Source organism: Morone saxatilis, unplaced genomic scaffold (assembly GCF_004916995.1).
Source record: "Morone saxatilis isolate NCDOM2014 unplaced genomic scaffold, NCSU_SB_2.0 Contig24, whole genome shotgun sequence".
In the NCBI taxonomy this organism is placed as follows: Eukaryota; Metazoa; Chordata; class Actinopteri; family Moronidae; genus Morone; species Morone saxatilis.
In genome coordinates this window covers 17,858,831-17,877,217 of record NW_023339807.1, presented here as the reverse complement: position 1 = coordinate 17,877,217, position 18,387 = coordinate 17,858,831, and the positions used below count along the sequence as shown (strand labels likewise).

The following is an 18,387-nucleotide window of genomic DNA, read 5'->3' as shown; positions in this document are numbered from 1 at the left end:
AGATAATGGAGAATTGGATTCAGTAGCTAAAAAAGAAGTGATTAATATAGTAATTCTTGCTGAGGTAAGCTCATTAATGCATATAAAGAGGTTGAAACGTCTAATGTCTCGACAGAAAGTTTTAAAGCAACTTGTAAGTGTTTTTAAACGTGGTTAGCTGCTCCAGTACTATTCTTACCTGGGGGTGTAAGCCAAAACCAAGAGTCTGGTGGTGTCCTCCAACCTCAGGGACACTGCGATGTCAGGCGAAGTTACGCTAGCGAGAGCTGATATGCACATTCTCTCCTGGATGTCACTTGGGGTATTTTAGTGTTTTATGATTTAAAAGATGGCTGAGAATCAAAGGATGCCCAGGGTGAGAGCAGCCACTGCATTTGCATCTCAAGTTTTTTTTTTTCACTTGCGCAACCAAAGGACATTCTTCTGCCTAATAATGTCCATTTCATTTGGGGTATGAAAGATTAAAAAAAACCCTTCTTCTCTCTCCCTGCTTCCACAGCACAGTCAAATGCCATGAATAACTTTAAAATACATAAATTGCAATAAATCATCACATTGTGAGCATATTCAGTGGTTTATATTCTCTTCAGCTATGCACCATCAAGTTTATAAAAATCATCCACTGTATTCATTGGTGTGTTTGCGTTTTCACAGACGGGTACAAAATATTAAAAGCATATTCAGTCGGTTTTCAGTGAAACAAATTTTTTTCCAGCTAAACTAAAGTTTTTTGGGTTTTTTTTGTTCCCTTTCAAAAGTGTCATTGGAGTAGTCTTTTTTAAATAACAGCTCCCAACTTTCATACTGTGAAGCATTTTTTCAGTGTAACATTGAATCACCATAATGCGCTCTGAGGGTCACATTTTCATGATTCAATTTAGTTTTTGCAAAAAGACCAGCCAGTACATCTTTCGGCATTATACTCTCGGTTCCATTCATCTCCTAGACACCAAGCGCCAGCTGTATTATTACTGTACAGTTATTTTAAAGGGCCATTATTCATATGTCATTACAAAATGAAACAGAAGCACTGAATTCACTCTGTTCCTGTTGTTGACTACCCATTCTCTGCTCAAAACTGTACAGTTTAGGTTGCCGTTGTATAGACACACCTGCATAAATCCAGATGAATCTGTCGCTAACATCCCCTGCGTCATGTAAAATTCACACTTAAAGCCATAAATAAATTAATGGACTCTTGTAGATTAATATTATATTTAAATCTGGATTTCAGGGCTGTCTATCACTGTGGGGGGGGGGGGGGGGGGGGATCAGGTTTTGTTCATCTGTGCTCGTCGACAACCTTGAAAAAACAAAAAGAACAAAACCACAACCTTAAGTGTGAGCTAAAGAATAAACACAGACAGTGTAATGTCTCCTGTACAGCAAATAAACCTTTTTACTGCAGTCAGACTGCTTCCCTGGAGCATACAAATCTCATGATTTCACCTCCAGCAATTTCATTACACGTCTGTGTGTTTGTTGTGTGTGTTTTCAGTGTCAATGTTAGGCAGCAGGTATGATAAACGGCACTTCACCAGAATATCAGCTCTCAAAATTTGCTAGGAAGGAAAAAAAACATGTATTTATCGACTGGTTGCCTGTTGACTCTCTCAAAAAAGCAATGAAGAGCAGCTAAATTCTTGGCACATGCTTCTTTTTTGCACCTCAGGAGCCCTCTATTTCCTGATATGCTTCTCACTCTGCAGAAATGCTGCCATTTCCCCATTTCGGTTCCCCGCACAATCATCAGCATTTCTCCCTCCATGACATGAAAACAAACTAAGACTGAGTGCCTCTGCGTGTGTGTGGTTTCAAACCCCCCTGTCAGCAATCACTGGGTGGGAGACAGCCATAAACTGCGCTTTAGAAGCCTATAATGGGCTACTGCAGCGCTGGCAAAACTTATATCATATTATGCCTCTTCCCATTCAGACACAAATAGGATCATTATTTTTGATAACTATACAGCAAGTGCTGGATAATTTCATTGCACTACTTGCCACTGCATAATGCTGTACTTCAGCTAAATCATCATAAATCTCGCCGTATCCGTTATTATTGTATTTAATTACGGCAAAAAACCAATCAATAACATAATGTCCTACAAATTATTGGAACATTAGGGTTGATCTATACACACAATTCGACCTCATTTTGCCTTCTGCTAACATTAGTGTGCGTAAAAGAGAGACACAGCGGTTCGAAAGGGCTGTACTGGGTCTATATATTTCTCAGCAGAAGACCTCATATTGTTTGTCAAAAGTGGCAATTTACAGCAGGACCTATAAAGTCCATCCCATCTGATGGGATGGTGGCAATGCCCTCGTGTCATCCACCTTATAAAATGATGGACGCTCACAAGTGTGAAAGCTGAAGCGTTTTATTATAAAGAAAGCAGAAGACATTTAATGGGCCACCACTTGGTCTTCCCCTAATAAATAGGGGCTGTAAATAAACACCTGTATACAATCGAGGGCCAATTTTACAACCTATTTTTCAATCAGTTTGAAAGACTAATTTGAGGTACTGTACATTCTGTCTGTCAACCGATAATTGATTATTTTTACACTGTCAACACTGTTATTCATTTTCTGCTCAAGAAAAGGTGTAACACTACACAGGATGGGCCTTTTATTGAAACTGGCTTAGAAACCTATCAAACTATATATATATATAACTGGCAATCCTTCAATCATCAAACGTTTCACTCCGTCGTCTATATTCTCAACTAACCGCTCAGTCTTTCTCTGCTACGGTGTCCTTTATACAATAGTTTTTCTGCCTTCATACAGTCTCTTCCACAATGAACTCAATGGCATGCTGAGGCGACTGGCTCGTCTCGACCATGGTGATTTCATTTCCATCCATGGTGATGGTAGGAACTGTAATGCCCTGAGTTCCCAGAACGGAGGAGGGCAGGATGACGACCTGTGAGGCACCCTCTATGCCACTGAGCTGATCAGACGGGATCATGACCGTCTCAGTGCCACCTTCGCCCCCCTGCAGTACATAGATGGTCTGCACTGAGCCTGAATCAGCATCCCCTGTGTTGGCCAGAGAGGACAACACCTTGGCCCCCTCCAGCACCTTCTGGACGTGGGCAGCCTCAGCTGCATGTGCTGCTTCGTCAGCGGTCTCCAGAGGCAGGTCTCCGTGTAACCGGATGTGTTTATCCAGGTTGGAGCGAGACCGGAAGGCAGCAGGGCAGTGGGAACAGGGGTACGGCTTCTCCCCACTGTGGGTGCGGGCATGCTCGGTGAGCCGGGCGGCCACGCTGAAGCTCTTGCCGCAAATCCAGCAGCAGAAAGGCCGCAAGCCACTGTGGATGCGCTCATGGTCCTGCAGATGGGGCAGCTGACGGAAGCGCTTGCCACATGTGGTGCACTGGTGGAAGGATGGAGAATGGGGAAGTGGACAACATATAAATAAAAGGTACGACAGTGGCAAGAAAATACAGTGTTCACAACAGTGCCAGTGCACAAGCTCAACTGCAATTAATATTTTCTGAGACCTCTCTTTATATTTTTCTGCAGATGCAGCATTTCTAGCTGCGGTAGAGAAAGAGCAGAGAGAAGAGAACAGGGTATGGGGGAAGACAGAGTGGGAAAGACAGATACAATAAAAACAACACAACTGTGTTACACAGTTTCAATATAATATAAGACTAAGAACACCAACAAATACTTACATTTAACAAGATGGAGCCAGATAATATTTAGCATATTTGCTTGATAAATTGACTTGACATGATTGATCACCAGAATATCTGCCAATTAATATTCAGTCGATCAACTAATCAATCATTGCGAGGGATTAGCATGATCAGCAACAGTGGACTAGTGACAGTGAGCAGAGAGCCAATTTCAAAAAAACTATTTCTAAATAAAGTAATCACGTTAACAATTCCGCAGTTGTACCTTTCCTGCCACCCTACCATTCGCTCTCTGTGCAGACAATGAACTAGAGATTCTTGATTAAACCTGATGCACTACAAAAGAATAATTCTGTTGTGCATTGCTTTGATTCCTACTGGGGGACACCGAGATTGAAACAGTAATCCCTGTTGTCAGTTTTGCAGTTTCAGTATCTCTGAGAGATATACTCTAATAAACCTTTGCTGTTGAGTTTGCTTTTTATATACTCAGCAAATATAGGTGTTCCTTCAGGAACACACAGTATATTTGATTTAAATTAAAATTCATCCCTATAACTGCCTGTGTGTTTGAGGACCAATGCTCCTTGAACCTCAATCCTTAGCACGCCTGATAGATATGGCTCAAAGCAAAGCCACAAACATTAAATCAATTTCTACAGTCTGACGTGCTGTGATGGGCTTGGGTGGGTCCATAGTTGATGTCCTGCCTCGTCACCAGAGCAGCAGAGAGAGGGAGAGAGTCCCAGAATAGTAACAGGCACAGAGGGGAGCTGACAGGCCCTAACTCAGCCCTGCCATTAATCACAGGTACACAGGGAGGAAGGAAACACCCGCAGGACACACTGCACAAATGGCCATGGTCCAGAACTGGAGAGATGGCCACAGCTATGAACGGGTGTGACCATGGGGGGTGAGGGAGTGCTGGATTTCGATTTGAAATACAGGTGTTAAAGGGTTTGAAAGCCTTGTATAAAAAGGACAAAGTATTTGTAATACTGTGAGAAATTCCCTTTTTATGCAATCACACACACCACCTCTCTTACCTCAAAGGGCCTCTCATCAGTATGTGTCCTCATGTGAACATTGAAGGTGGAATTGTAGGCAAATTCCTTGTGGCAAATCTGACAGCGGAAGCGGGGTCGGTTTTTGGACTTGCTGAGCGTTCCTTGGAAATGTGCCAGGACGTGCTCCTCCAGGGCACTGTTGGAGGTAAATCGGCGGCGGCAAGGCCTCACCGGGCATTTGAGAGGTGTCTGGCCCGTGTGGGATAACCGATGAAGGTCGAGGCCCTCCTGGGTCATGCAACGGTGGCCACAAAGGTCACATTCAATCTGAGGGAGGAATAAAGGGAGAAGGGATAAAGCAAGGAAAGGAAAGGAGAGAACAGACAGGGGAGGGGGGGTTATATAAATAGAAAAGGTCAGTGTCTTCACGGTCTAACTGAGACGTACCAACATGTTGATCACAACTGGGGACCTTTGTTAGATGTCGCTTGCTTTTGCTAGCCCCACATTCCACATTTCTTCTTTCCTTGTTAAAAACATCTTGGATCTTGGAAAAGTAAATGGTGCTAGAAATAAATAGAATAATCATTTATGGTATTCAAAGCTCCCAACCTGTCCGGTGCATCGGCCCCGGCCCTGACCCCGTCCACGACCAGCATTCTTCTCCTCCTCTGTGGTAGGGCAACGCTGCATGTGGATTTCCAGCACCGACTGGTTCACAAACTGGGATGAACAGTGGAGACATGTCGCTGGCTGCTTGTCTGCAAGGGAACAGTGTTAGACAGGTGGTCATAGTCTGTCTTCATACTACAAGATAGCTCCCGCGCCATGCTAATTATCAGATTGCTGTTTTGAGCTTGTTGATTGCAAGCTGTTGTGCCAACAATTGTGCAGTAACAGGTGATGGGAAACGGTGCCCAAACATTCAGAAGCAGACAGTTTTTCAGCATCAACAAGGAAAGTACCTGTGGTCACTGGTTGCTTAGAACACAAACGGAGAGTTTAATTCAACAAATGTATGCTAAAATATACACTGTGTTGTAATGAGTGATTAAACGATACGCCTTTTCCAATTAAGACGTTTTGACAAGTCACAGCAGGAAAAACTAAAGTAAATAAAACATTTATAATGGATGAATTCCATTTAGCTGCTTTAGTTTCAGGGCATGTTTGGCTCACTGTCACACTGTCATGACTTAAAGAGCACAGAGGAATCTTCCATGTTATTATTAACACCTCTGCTTCTCCTACAATAACAAAATGTTTGCTGTGAAAAAAAAGGCCTGTTGATTGGTTAATGGATTAGTCAGAAAATGAATCAAACTATTTTGATTTGGCATTTACAATATAGTAAATTTAATGTTTTTTGGTTTTTGGACTGTTTGTCAGACAAAACAAGAATACAGAAATCACCTTGGTCTCTGGAAAATTGCAAAGGGCATTTTTTCACATTTTGTAGCTGAATCGATTTAACTGTTGAATTATTGACAGATTAAAAAACAAGCATTATTCACAGATATTTTCATTATTAACTGATTTAAACTGGTTTGTTATTAACAGATTAAATCATTTGGTTTCTGAAAGGTCAGAATAACAAAAAAAAGTCATAATTTTGCAGAGCCCAGTGTGACATCTTGTTTGTCCAAAACCTACAAATTTACAGTGGCATAACCAAATAAAAGACACAAATCATCCCAACTGAGAACCCAGAACCAGCAAATATTTGGCATTTTTGTTTGAATCTTAATTGAAGCGATTAATAGACTGTCAAAATTGCTGCAGATGAATTTTCTGTCAGTTGGCTAATCAATTAACAAACTAATCAGTTCCTCTCTAATCAGCTGGTGCCTTAGTTGTCGTTTGGCAAAGCAAACCCACACTCTCACTGGGTTGCTCTTGAAAACCTGGCTGGAAAATCGCTGACACCGAGTTCATCAGCATGTCCATAGGTCGTCATGCCAACATCTTGCAATCTGCTAACCATCTGTGCTGTCTATCCCAGTGGGGACGATCCACTCTGCTCCCCATTGGGATGCTCTAATTAAACCTTTAATAAGGACAATCTTTGCCTATGGCCCTGGAATGATCAATGGATCAATCGCTCCAATCATCTCTCTCAGAGGAGTCACGTACCTCTGACCCCTGCTGCACGCTGACTCTTCAAGCTTAACTAATGAGGTGGACGTTCAACACCCCCCAATTCATTTACCTCCACCTTACTCCTCCGTTTCACAAGGCACGCAAATCAATGGAAAGTCATTGACTTAATGCATAGGAGGAACAATGCACATATAACATGGATGTACATTTGTAAATAAACAAGACAGGCCACCCAGGCTAACTGATGGGGGCATTTATCGCCGACTTTGCATTAATCAATAGTAATTCACTGCATGCTGCACTGAATAACATCATATTTAATTTCCATTACAAGCAGGCATGGGGGCTTGAATCTGATTTCTTCATATGTTTACCACATTTGGTCTCATCTTTAATCTTCCTGAATGTTATCATAGAGACAGATCAAAGACAGAGGAGAGGAAATGGTCACACAGTGGAAGGATGTTAGATATGGGACATAAAATATATTTAATGACAAACACTCCAGCACAGATGACTGTTGTATATTGTTTCTGGTTAGCTTCAGGTGGCTGTGTGAATGATATATATGCCAGGCTGAGCCCTGAACTCTCACCTTGGTGAGTGAGCGAGTGCAGGTCCAGGTCTTTCCTGCGTTTGAAGGCCTCTCCACATTCGGGGCAAGGGAATGGATGGCTGGTGTGGAGGAGTCTGTTTAATACATAAAAACACACATATTCACACAAGTGCTGTAACTATTTAGCAAACTATTGATAAGTTTTGAACTTGTTTTAACCTGTAAAAAGAGGACATGGACACAGAGATGTCTCACAGGAACATAGAATAGTTGTACAAACAATTACAATAAATAATTATGTATAAGTTCAAAGATTAAAGACTTAAAGAAGGGCGAAAAAGTCATGTTTTGGTTTTAAGCTGCCACCCTATATGTGACTTATAGGAGGATTACCAGCAAGTATGTGCTTAGCAGTGCTTCAGGTTAAATAAGGGGTATTAGCTGAGTGTATAGTGGCTGGAGATAAAAGAACAGCAATAAACTAGGAGGAGTCAGAGGTAGGACATGAAAGACTATATTTATCCATTGCATAACGTTACGCTGGATATAGCCTTAGGGGAGGAGAGAAGTGTTAGGATGTATTCACCTAATGCTGCATCAAGCCTGTTTTCACAGCATGGACAAAATAAAATACAGGTTTTTTACGCAGCTTCTCGTAATCAGAACAAACACAGATGATGTTGAAGTTCATGAAACATACTGCTGCTCCATTAAATATTGCACACATACACATGTATGTATTATTTTTATATTACAGAGCAAAAGTACTCAACTACAAAAGTCACTTAAAGTATAGTGGGATGCTAGATGTGATGCGCAAGGACCTCTCAAGGCCCGTATCAGAGGCCACGTTGTTTCTGTTCCCTGTTAAATAGACAACAGAAATCAATATTTCAGGGACATCTGACCCTGAGGCAGCTAGGAGAATTAAAATTTCAGTCAGGGTCACCTCCTTTCCCAGCCAGATGTTCTATAAGTAGGGGTAATGGTGTATGTACACTGCTAGTACGACACACTAAATATCTTTGTTAAGCTGAAGGTTAATTCTTGAACTTGGAAATAAACAAAACAATCTTAACCCAATGTGTTGATCGTTGAATATCTTCAGGATAAAACAATATCCTTGGTCCAGGGTATATGCAGGAAATTCTGAGGTCAAACACCACTGGTTGTCGCAGTCGATATGAAGACAAAACACAGGTGTAATGCGAGTATTTGAACAATTATGTTTTTTAGGGGGCTCTCCAGCACATTGATTTGAAATTAAAGACTGGGGTTAAAATTCACATCCACATCTAGATCAAGTCCAATGTGCTATAGCAAAAACCAAATAAAATGCGCTCTCTCACACACACACATTATTATATCACATTTTACCTCTCCACCTGGCTCAACCTGGTAGGATAGAACCAGGCTCTCTCCCCCCATCCTGGGTTGTTATCATTATCATCTTAATTTACTGGGCCTCTGTCTGTCAATCATATTGTGGCTGAGGCTCAAGGGCACCCAGACATCTCAGTCAGCGCCTTTGCTACACAGCTTTAAGGTCTTGCTCAGTAGTCGGACACGGCTCAGCTACTACGGGAGGAGGTTTATCTAAATCCTGTCCTGGGTTGTGTTTAGAACATTAATTCTAATGTATTTATGCGGTAAACAGGGTTGGAAATGATTGAATATTGACAATCTCTGGTCTCTATAGAAATCCAGACATATAGAGCTAGTTAGAGTGTTATATATACAGTATGTAATGTGTGTGTGTGACATGTAGTTATGTCCGCCTACACTTATACTACAAATGAAGAATGCTGAACAACTAACGTTATTTAAGTGTTATTGTTGTTGTTATTATTATTACTTGTGATGGTTAAGCTGATCCTCCGTGTTAAACCGCGAGGGGCAGTGAGGGCAAGCGAAGAGATGAGCAGCTCCCTCATTGTCCAGAGTACACACCTGAATTAAGAGAAACAACAGTCAATCTCAATAAAAAAGGATTTCACAGCAAGTTATTTACCAAAAATATTATTATTTTTAGAAAATACTAACGGTTTTCATTTCAAAATAAGTTATCTACCAAAGCAAAAGGTATTTTAGTTAAAAAGAAAATGGTAAAGAGCGTACCGGTTTGCGTCCACGCTTGCGCCGAGGCAGTGATGATGTGTGGATGCGTTGGTGTCTCTTCAGGGTGGCTGCCTGGGAGAAGTTTTTGCCACAAACATTGCAGCTGTAGGGCTTGCTGCCCGTGTGGCTCATACTGTGGCGCAGCAGGCTCTGGGAGTTAGTGAAGGACTTTGTGCACACCTTCACAACAACAACAACAACAACAAATGCCATAGTTGTATTTAAAACAGTTCACAAGACCCTCTTGTAAGGGAATAAATAAAGTTGTATATCATATTATTGTATATTGTATGTATTTCAGAATTTTCCATATACTTCCATTGTGCAGAGACACTGGAGAATTTTTCAAATATAGTGAGGTTGGAGGTTCAAACCTCCTCTCGCCAATGTCAACTGAATGACATAAATGACATTTACAAAGAAAATTATTCCTCAGACTGAAGAAAGGACAAGTTTTGATTAAATTTTGATTAGCACCTTGCACGTGAACAGCTTTTCTCCGGTGTGGCTGTAGACATGGGTGCGGAGGAAGACACGTCGAGTGAAGGTTTTGCCACAGTAGGGACAAACATGGGGTAGTGGTGTGCGGGCCCAGTCCTGCAGAAGCTTGGCAGGTGGAGGGTGGTTGGTGTTGTCGGAGTCTGCTGCAGCGCTGCCCTCTGATTCCTCTTTGGTGCCTGAACCCTTGTTTCCTGGCAACACAAAAACCAGTTCATTAAGGACCAAAACATCAACGGACAAATGTCTTTATTTTTGCCCAAATGGGGATTCAATGCAAATATTTTCTTACCTTTGAGCACATTTGCACCACTCAGAATCCTGAAAGAGGGCCTGCTTCTCTTAGGAAGTGGTGAACCTGATTCACTAGCAGAGGCAGGCGAAGAAAGGAGTCGCTTAGAGCTCTGTGGGGTATCCTGGGGGTTAGTGGTGGCTGCCTCGTCACCAGTTTCAGCTCCATCCGTCATCTCTGTCCCAGATGTGAGGCGGTGCTGCCGGCGATGGTACAGGTAAAGGGTGGTGTTCATGAAGCTCTCGCCACAATGGGGGCAGCTGTGTAGTGGCTCCTTCAGGTCATGCTTCTGCTTGCGATGCGCGACCAGCCCCCCCTCATCGCTGAAGCTCTGCCCACACTGGGTGCACATGAACAATTCGGGCTGTGTGAAACTGAAGGGGACACTAGTGGTGGAGGGAGTGGCATCCTGTCCCTGCTCATCAGTCCCATTGCTCGGAGTGCAAACTTCCTCTAGTGTCTCTTCAGGAACCGCTACGACCTTTTCCTCCCCTTTCTGCCGGTGCTGCTTGCGGTGGTAGAGAAAAAGGGTGGTGTTTAGAAAACTTTCCCCGCACACAGAACAGCGGTGCAGAGCTTCCTCAAAGCCGTGTTGGGTCCTGCGGTGGGCCACTAGTTCAGACACAAGGCCAAAGCATGAGCCACAGTCCACACACAGGAGCACTGGTTCAGGCTTAGGCTTTTTGTTAGCCCCTCTCTTTTTGGGAGACGAATCCTCTGGATTAGCGGTCGTGGCAGCTACGTCAGAAACAGGAAGATCAGAGCTCTGAGCTAAAGAGGCATCTGCAAGGAGCTGCCCATCTTCTTCCGTTAGGAGTTTCTCCACTGGCTCCGGCTTTTGGGTAGTTTCACCCGTTGAGAGATAAGAATCATCTGGATTTAAATCTGAATTCAAGCTCTGAGCTAAAATCGTCTCTGTGTCAGGTTGTGAATCAGGTTGTGAATTTCTCTCAGGGGCAGGCTGCTGACATGTCTCTTCTTTACGGTGTTGCTGCCAAAGGTCCAGGCTCTTGAAAAGTTCATCACAGTCCCCACACTGGTAAAGGATTCTGGGTTGGTCCGATGTCAGTGTTGCACTGTCTTCTTCCTGCTTGAGTGCACTCTTAACAGGTTGCACAAAGGTTTGTCCTGCTTGGACTTCAATCTGTTGGGCTGCAACTGTCTTTGATATATTTATTACCTGTTGCTGCAAAGACAAGGGAGGAAAAAGGAAGAAATCAAGAGATTATCCACAATGTTTCACTTGTTCTGTGTACAAATTAAATTACTACTTGCAATACTAATCAAATAGCTGTTTCAACCTGCAGTGTTTTTATTTTATTTTATTCTTCCTGGCAAATGAGGGATGAGAATTCAGTGTTGGGGTACTGAGGTCAATTAGAGCAGCATGTGTTTAGAGCCAAGGTTCCTCCAAGAGCTCCAGGCAGCCAAGATAAGGCCTCGGCCTGGGCGATAACTATCAAAAAAGCCCATCAGGGTTGGATGGGTCACTCCACCGGGTTTTACATTTGCTTTCTCAATCTATTTAGATGATAAGAACAGAACATCAAGGTCGAGGTTAAAGACTTCTGAAACTGCCTCAATCATGACAGCTCACCATGTCTCACATACTGTAATGATTTATGGGCTTTTGTTTTAGCATTCTGTTTTGCAAATACAGAAGGCCACCTCCAGAGGTGGTCTGGCTAATTCAATAGCATCCTGATTGCATTAACATGCATTTTTCTTTATACAAATACAGACGCATGATCATTCCACATGTAAATGAAGACATAAAGGGCACCATTTTTCACTGGCGTCTCACTATACAATTCTACACATATGGGCTTTTGAAAATTAAGTGTGAGTTTGTGTTCCTTCAGCAAATATCTTTAAAATACTGTATAAGTGTATCTTCTCTACAAATTGAATTTAAGTGGTTTGCTATTCCTAGTGTATAATAAATGATAATTTGTTTTGAATTACACATTTTGTTAAAACATTACATCACAGGTGAGACACGAGTTGCTTTCAGTTAGTTAGAATGTAGGACTCTCGCCAAGAAAGGGTCATTTTTATGAAGGTGATACAGAATATAACTTTGCCTGTTCTGACAAACTGCTTTTTTGTCTTTATCTCTCAAGCCTGTATTGGAGCAGAAAGTCAGGATTAGTCCAAAATCAAGATAGACCGTTTGAACTCACTGGGAATGTAAAGAATGTTTTTTTATCTTCTGTACTCCAACTCTACACAATGGGGGATGTTTAACATCTAAAATGCAGATAGAAGAAGTTCTCTGTACAATCTAACCAGTACATGACATGGTCTAGAGGACCCTACTCCAAAAAAGCATTACTCCTGCACCTGCACTGTAATCCATAAAAGCTGTTAGAGATTTCATGCGCGAAATATGCTGTTGAAGGCTAACATCTTGATATCAAACACCACCAGTCTAAACTTGAATTCTTCTGATAAGTGGGCAGGGTGAACAAGGCTTTTCATATCCTGCAAGAAAACCTTGGACAGGACTTAAAAGTGAGACCATGCAACCAGAAAAAAAACTGTTTCTGTCTTTTTCTTTCACAGACCTCAAAGAAAACACAGCTAAGAAAAATACGTTTTTGTAAGGATTTTTAAGTCTTTAGGCCTTTGTCATTAAATGCACAACGTTTTTAGTTTATACTGCAAGAAATATTAAATTACTGAACAGCTTCTGTGCAGTTTCAGTCTGACCAAAATGATTATGCTTGACTGTGTATTATTAATTGGAGTTGAAGCTTCAGTAGAGGATGATACCCCAAATTAAAAGAAACACACATTCACATTCAGTGAATGGTACACATAAGTGTGGAGATAAGGCCCCAGCTCTGTCTTACAAGCTTTGTCTGCACTGCCTATTTAGCAACTGACCTTCCTAAATACTTGGACATGCTAATTTAATGCTGAATATTGAATAATGATTAGAATCATCTATTTCACAGGTTGTGGCATGTATCCACTGCTTACATTTTTGCTGTTGATTACAGTTAATGAAATTACAAAAAACGTCACTTACTATGCAACAGCTCTTCTTTAAAACAGACTTTATTAGCATTATCAGCCAGAATAGCAGCACATATACATCTAAGTAAGTTATGGATAATGTAAGGTCAAGCAACACTTGACCCATGGAGTTGACGTATTACAATCTGTAAAACAAAAAACATTCTAGGATCTAAGGTTTTATAGTGCAGACCTTGTGAAGTTAATTACTACTGGAGCTTCTAGTGGTGCCATATGTGAAGTGCATATTTTTAGCATGTTGATAAGGAAGTTTGCAGATGCTGCAGATGAGTCACACTTTGATCCAAAAAGGAAATCGGAAGGAGGTGTGAATTTGTTTAGTGAAAAGCAGGTGAACCAAATTTGATGCACTATATGACGGTAAAGGCAAACTTTTACTTTTTTAGTGGACACGTTGGAGGAGAAATTTCTATAAAATTGATTCCAGCTTGATTCCAACATTTGTAAAAAAAAAAATGTTTGCATCCATTTGGGATATAAACAGCCATTGTTTTATAGCAATGTCCCATAATATACACATGTATTATGGTAATCTAACTAATGAAGTGAGGATGCTTATATAAACTTATAAGTAAAGGCCAGAAAGCCATAAGGTACCCAGGTTTTACAGTGTTTCTCCAGCTGTTTCATCTAAGAGGGCCAATGAGCGATCCATCAGGAGAAAGTATGGCACTGACTGATGTATTCCTCATGCTCTTCTTCCCGCTGGCGACTCAGGATGCAATTTGTCTGTCATGAGTGTCACTGTGCTTTATGGACGTGTGTTGAAGACTGTAAGGATGGAAGTCTGGGCACAAGCTCAGACAGCCGTGCCCTACTGCTAAACGAGGGCCAATGACTGCTTTTAACCCTGGGGGCTTTCTGAAGCTGTCATGGGAAAAGGCAAAAGAAAAAAGTGCCAGTCACACCAAGACTCAGCTCAATATGTCAAAGTTAAAGGGAATAACCTACCCCATTATACAACTTTGAAACTTTGCAATTCAAATAGCGTCTTCGTAGAACTCAGAATTAATCGAGCTCAGCAGTTTGATGAAATTCATCCCAAAATATTATATTCCGAACAGAACACATAATGTAAAAAATACTGAATAAAATGCAAAAATCCACAGGCCTCTCAAATACACAATGAGCCAAAACAACTGAATTTACATACAGAAGCAAACAGAGGGGAAAACTAATATTATAAAAAATATTAATTCAATTTGGTTCTTTTTCTCATTCTTTTGAACAAAAATTGTTCATTGTCATTGGACCATGAGGAACACTGGTGATTCAGCTGCCTTGGCGGATACCATGTAAATATGGTAGCCTGGGCTTCAATCTGGCATGCAACCTTAATCATATCACTCCCTAACATTTTCCTCTATAGTGACTTATCTAATTAATTCCCCCAAAAAAATGCAGCACTGTCTTTTTGTCTATTTCTTTTAACCATGTTGCTTTTGTACTGCTTCATAGGACCAAAAACCTATCCATTAAGCAGGAGTCTGTATCTTGTATGCAGTAACGTTACATCAACACAGAGCTCAACCAACAACTCATACTCTATGTATGATCCGAGCTTATTCCAATTATGTACTGTTACATATTCTGAAATATGAGGCCTGACTTTTTTTAAAACCTCCATAATCCATATGGAATCCACTATTTAGCACCTCCACATGTTTGCCTTTTACACCTGTTTGCCTCACTAGGGACTCATTACTCTGATAAACAATGTGCTAATGTGTTATTTTGCTATTACGCTAGACAGAAAGCAGTTCCAGGTAGCACTTATGTATGTACTTAGAAAAACTGTTGCATAATCTGCAGACCTCACTACACAGCCACTGCCAATTTATTTGTCTGACAGATGTTCTGGTGCAAAGACGTAGTAACATTGATATTTGTCTTTGATAGGTTTGCCAGTGTAGTGTATGCACATGTACAAGTTCCAGTGCCAGAAAAAAGGGGGGCAAAAAATGTATACATTATAGGTATTGGTAATAGGTAAAGATCTCCACATGTAATGAACAGTATTTTTTTTAAATGTATGGTTTATAACTCATAATATATAATCATGTGTTTGCTATTAATGATGCATTTTTGTTTTTACTTTATTTTAGCATCTCCTATGTGTTTATGCATCCCAAGTGAATATTGTCTGTACTCATTCTTAGTTGTCTTAGAGTGATTATGCCGTTTGTACTTATTGTTCTAACAATGTTTTAATGCAGTGCAGGTGTTGATCCAACTCTATGGTCATTTTGAAGGCTGCAGTTTGTTTTTATTATTTTGTCCACCCCATTTATATCAATGAGAGTAGGCTGATTAAAAATATGACATCAGTGTACACCTAAATCAGATATTAATACACAACAACACCTTGCAATGAGTCAGTTATTCATTACAAACAACTCAATGTTAAGTGCTCTGATCAAGGTCACTGTAACTATGATAAGAAGCAGAGCATTGTCAATTTATGACTAAAGTTTCCCTTCAATGTCATTCTCAAGATCTGATTCAGAGGCTTTTATGCGATCCCACTGCTGGTCATGTCAGGACACACCATCACAATACTGATGTTTTTCTGTTCAATTTTCAGCTAAACTCAAGAGCCTGCACTCAAAACACCTCAACAAAAAGGCAACATGGTGAAATTGTTGACTGTGCAAGTATTTACCCGAGCCTGTAGAGCTGGAAGCGACAGAGTGGTGGTTCCAGATGTGTCTGGCTGCTCATCCTCAGCTGTGCACGTCAACTGGTGCTCCAGTACTTCTTCCAGGGTGTTAAACTCCTGGTAGCAGGGGAAGCACATGTACACGGACGAACTCTCCATGGCTGCCAGGGGATTAGAAATCAAAATCATTTCATAAGAAACGCAGCAATGCAAAACTGATTTAGATAAAGGTGAAACAGTTCACAAAACTCAGCATGCTTAGAATATGAAAGTAATATCACAACGTGAGCTTCATACAGATGCCTAACCACCAGTGCATTACTTTTGAAGTTAGGTTGTGAACATTGCCCTCTCCTGATGAAAAGACGTGCCTGCATATATTATCAAGACAACAGCTTGGACACAAGTGCCAGGAGGCTAACTCTGGGGTTGCCAAGATGACTCACCCTGAGCTGAGCCTGGGCTAATTGTTATTTTGACCATGCAGGTTGCTGCTCAGGTAGAGCCCTTGCCAAGTCTTTCTGTCTCTCTGCCATTTCATGGGCAGAGTCGATGTTTAGCTTCTACATCAATTAGATATGTGCCGTAATTGGACCCACTGGAAGGGCAGTCTAGCTTCTGCTGCTTCTGCATGTAACTATTATAAAAGAAAACAATCCCTCCTACTCACTGGATCCCAATCAGCCCTCAATCTGCACCTGCAAAATACTTCGAAAATAAAGAACCTTACAAATCAAAGAAACTCGCTGAAAGACCTTGTAGTTGCCCATTTTAATTAGCAGACAAGGTTATAAGGATATGGCTGGCAATATTACATATTTTTTAAAGCCAAAAATAATAATGCTGTGAGTCTTTCTCTCACTGCTTTCCAACTTCCCCAGCTTGTCTGTGACACTCAGCCCAAAGAAAAACTGTTCCTATGGAATAAGTAAATCTCTGAAAATGGGGCAAAAATATATAGATTCATTTTTTAAAAAGGCACCTTGCCTTAAAAAAAAAAACTTTCTTACCTAAAATAGCTGGGAAGAAAAGTTACTCTAACAAGAATATAAGGTGTATTTGTTCGGGACTATTTGCAGCTGCAGACGTGGTAATTTAGTGACTATTTACGGGACAGTGTATGTGAGAGCAACAAATAAAAAAAAAAAGACAGTAAAACCCATTTATTGTAATTAAGTAACATGTCAGTGCAACGGCGCAGCTCTGTGGTGTGTTTTTAATGGTTTCTGGACAACAATGTGACACAGTAATCAGCTTTTATCAGGCCTCTGCTACACAGGCAATCAATTCATTGTTGGTTTTGGTCTTTTAATGGGACTAAAGAGCATGACCACACGTATTTAAATAACCAGTTACGACATAATAATAATGCCCCATGATAGGATGATGGTGCAGTAATGTGTGTTCCTATCAGCAGCTGTCCTGGCACAGCTGGTCAGATATAAACCTCTGGCTTTGCGCAAGACTGCAACACCTCAGTCAGGCTGTAACGTTAAACGATCAATGAGGTGATCTGCTTTCACCTGCAAGCACCCAGCTGTCATTTCCTTTTTTTATACATCATTAGTGAGCCAGATGGGAGTTAAAATGTTTCTTAAAAGCCACGAGTGTTATTCCACGACCTGCACTGCAGAGGATGACCTCAAACGCCAGCCAGAGTGCACAAACAACGTTGACTCACAAGCACACAAATAATCCTAATTCCTATAACAACAACAGCCCATGCACTGTCGTTAGCTCCACGTTAGCTTCCCCCCTTTTGGTCGTGCTGCTGGAGGTCTGACCCGAGCTACCACAGACAGCAGCTAGGGTAGTTAGCTGCTGTCTGTCTTCACATTATCTCCAACCAGTGCTGCTAACATTACAACGATGGCCATCTTTCTAGCAACATGGCTAACCGGCGTGTTCTCGCTAGCTTCTTGGCTAACCCGAGGAGCTAATAAAACCCCCGTGAGACCCTCCACAGACAGCGGGAATCAAACTCCTGTTAGCTGAGCCACTAAAACCCGCTTTTACCACTTGGACCAGTGGAGCTTCTCTCCAGCGCAAGGAGAAGAAGAAGAAAAAGACCCAAGAAGGAGGGCGGGATATGCTTCTTCGGTGGTATAATGGCGGCGACAGACTAAAAGTTAACATTAGCTGTCTCCCCCCGTCGAAATCCTCCGTGCATTAAAAAAACATCAGTGAGCAAATTGCGCCGCCGAAAAGTAGAATTCGTGTAGGATAAATAAAAGTAATTCAACGTAACTCACTCACCGTCCTCAGACATTACCGGTCGAGGAAATAGGACAACAACTTCAGTTGTTTCTGCAGGTTTACAAGGCTCGCTCTGATTGGCTGTTGGGGTCACTGCATGGACCAATAGCATTCGAGTACACATAACACTGAGGGAGTTTGTAGTTCAAAAGAGCGCCAGTGTGCTGCCACCTGAGCTGTGTGTTAATGGTTGTACGTGTTAAT

The 18,387-nt window shown here is 41.5% G+C and overlaps 1 protein-coding gene across 3 annotated transcripts; it reads right to left on the bottom strand.

Annotated features, from left to right (window-relative positions):
• Positions 1–2,367: 2,367 nt before the first annotated feature.
• znf574 (zinc finger protein 574) lies at positions 2,368–18,259 on the bottom strand. 3 transcript variants are annotated; one of them, XM_035672795.1, is made up of 10 exons: positions 18,184–18,259; positions 15,931–16,088; positions 10,227–11,412; positions 9,914–10,128; positions 9,437–9,616; positions 9,174–9,268; positions 7,358–7,452; positions 5,275–5,423; positions 4,702–4,989; positions 2,368–3,387 (listed from the first exon to the last, which is right to left on the bottom strand). In XM_035672795.1, exons 1-10 carry the CDS (start codon positions 18,194–18,196, stop codon positions 2,788–2,790), a joined length of 2,979 nt encoding a protein of 992 aa, XP_035528688.1. In that variant the 5' UTR covers positions 18,197–18,259; the 3' UTR covers positions 2,368–2,787. The 3 variants fall into 3 exon arrangements, with proteins under 3 accessions (XP_035528688.1, XP_035528689.1, XP_035528690.1); XM_035672796.1 differs by lacking the exon at positions 18,184–18,259 and adding an exon at positions 16,938–18,016; XM_035672797.1 differs by lacking the exon at positions 18,184–18,259 and adding an exon at positions 17,944–17,996.
• Between the last annotated feature and the right edge of the window lie 128 nt (positions 18,260–18,387).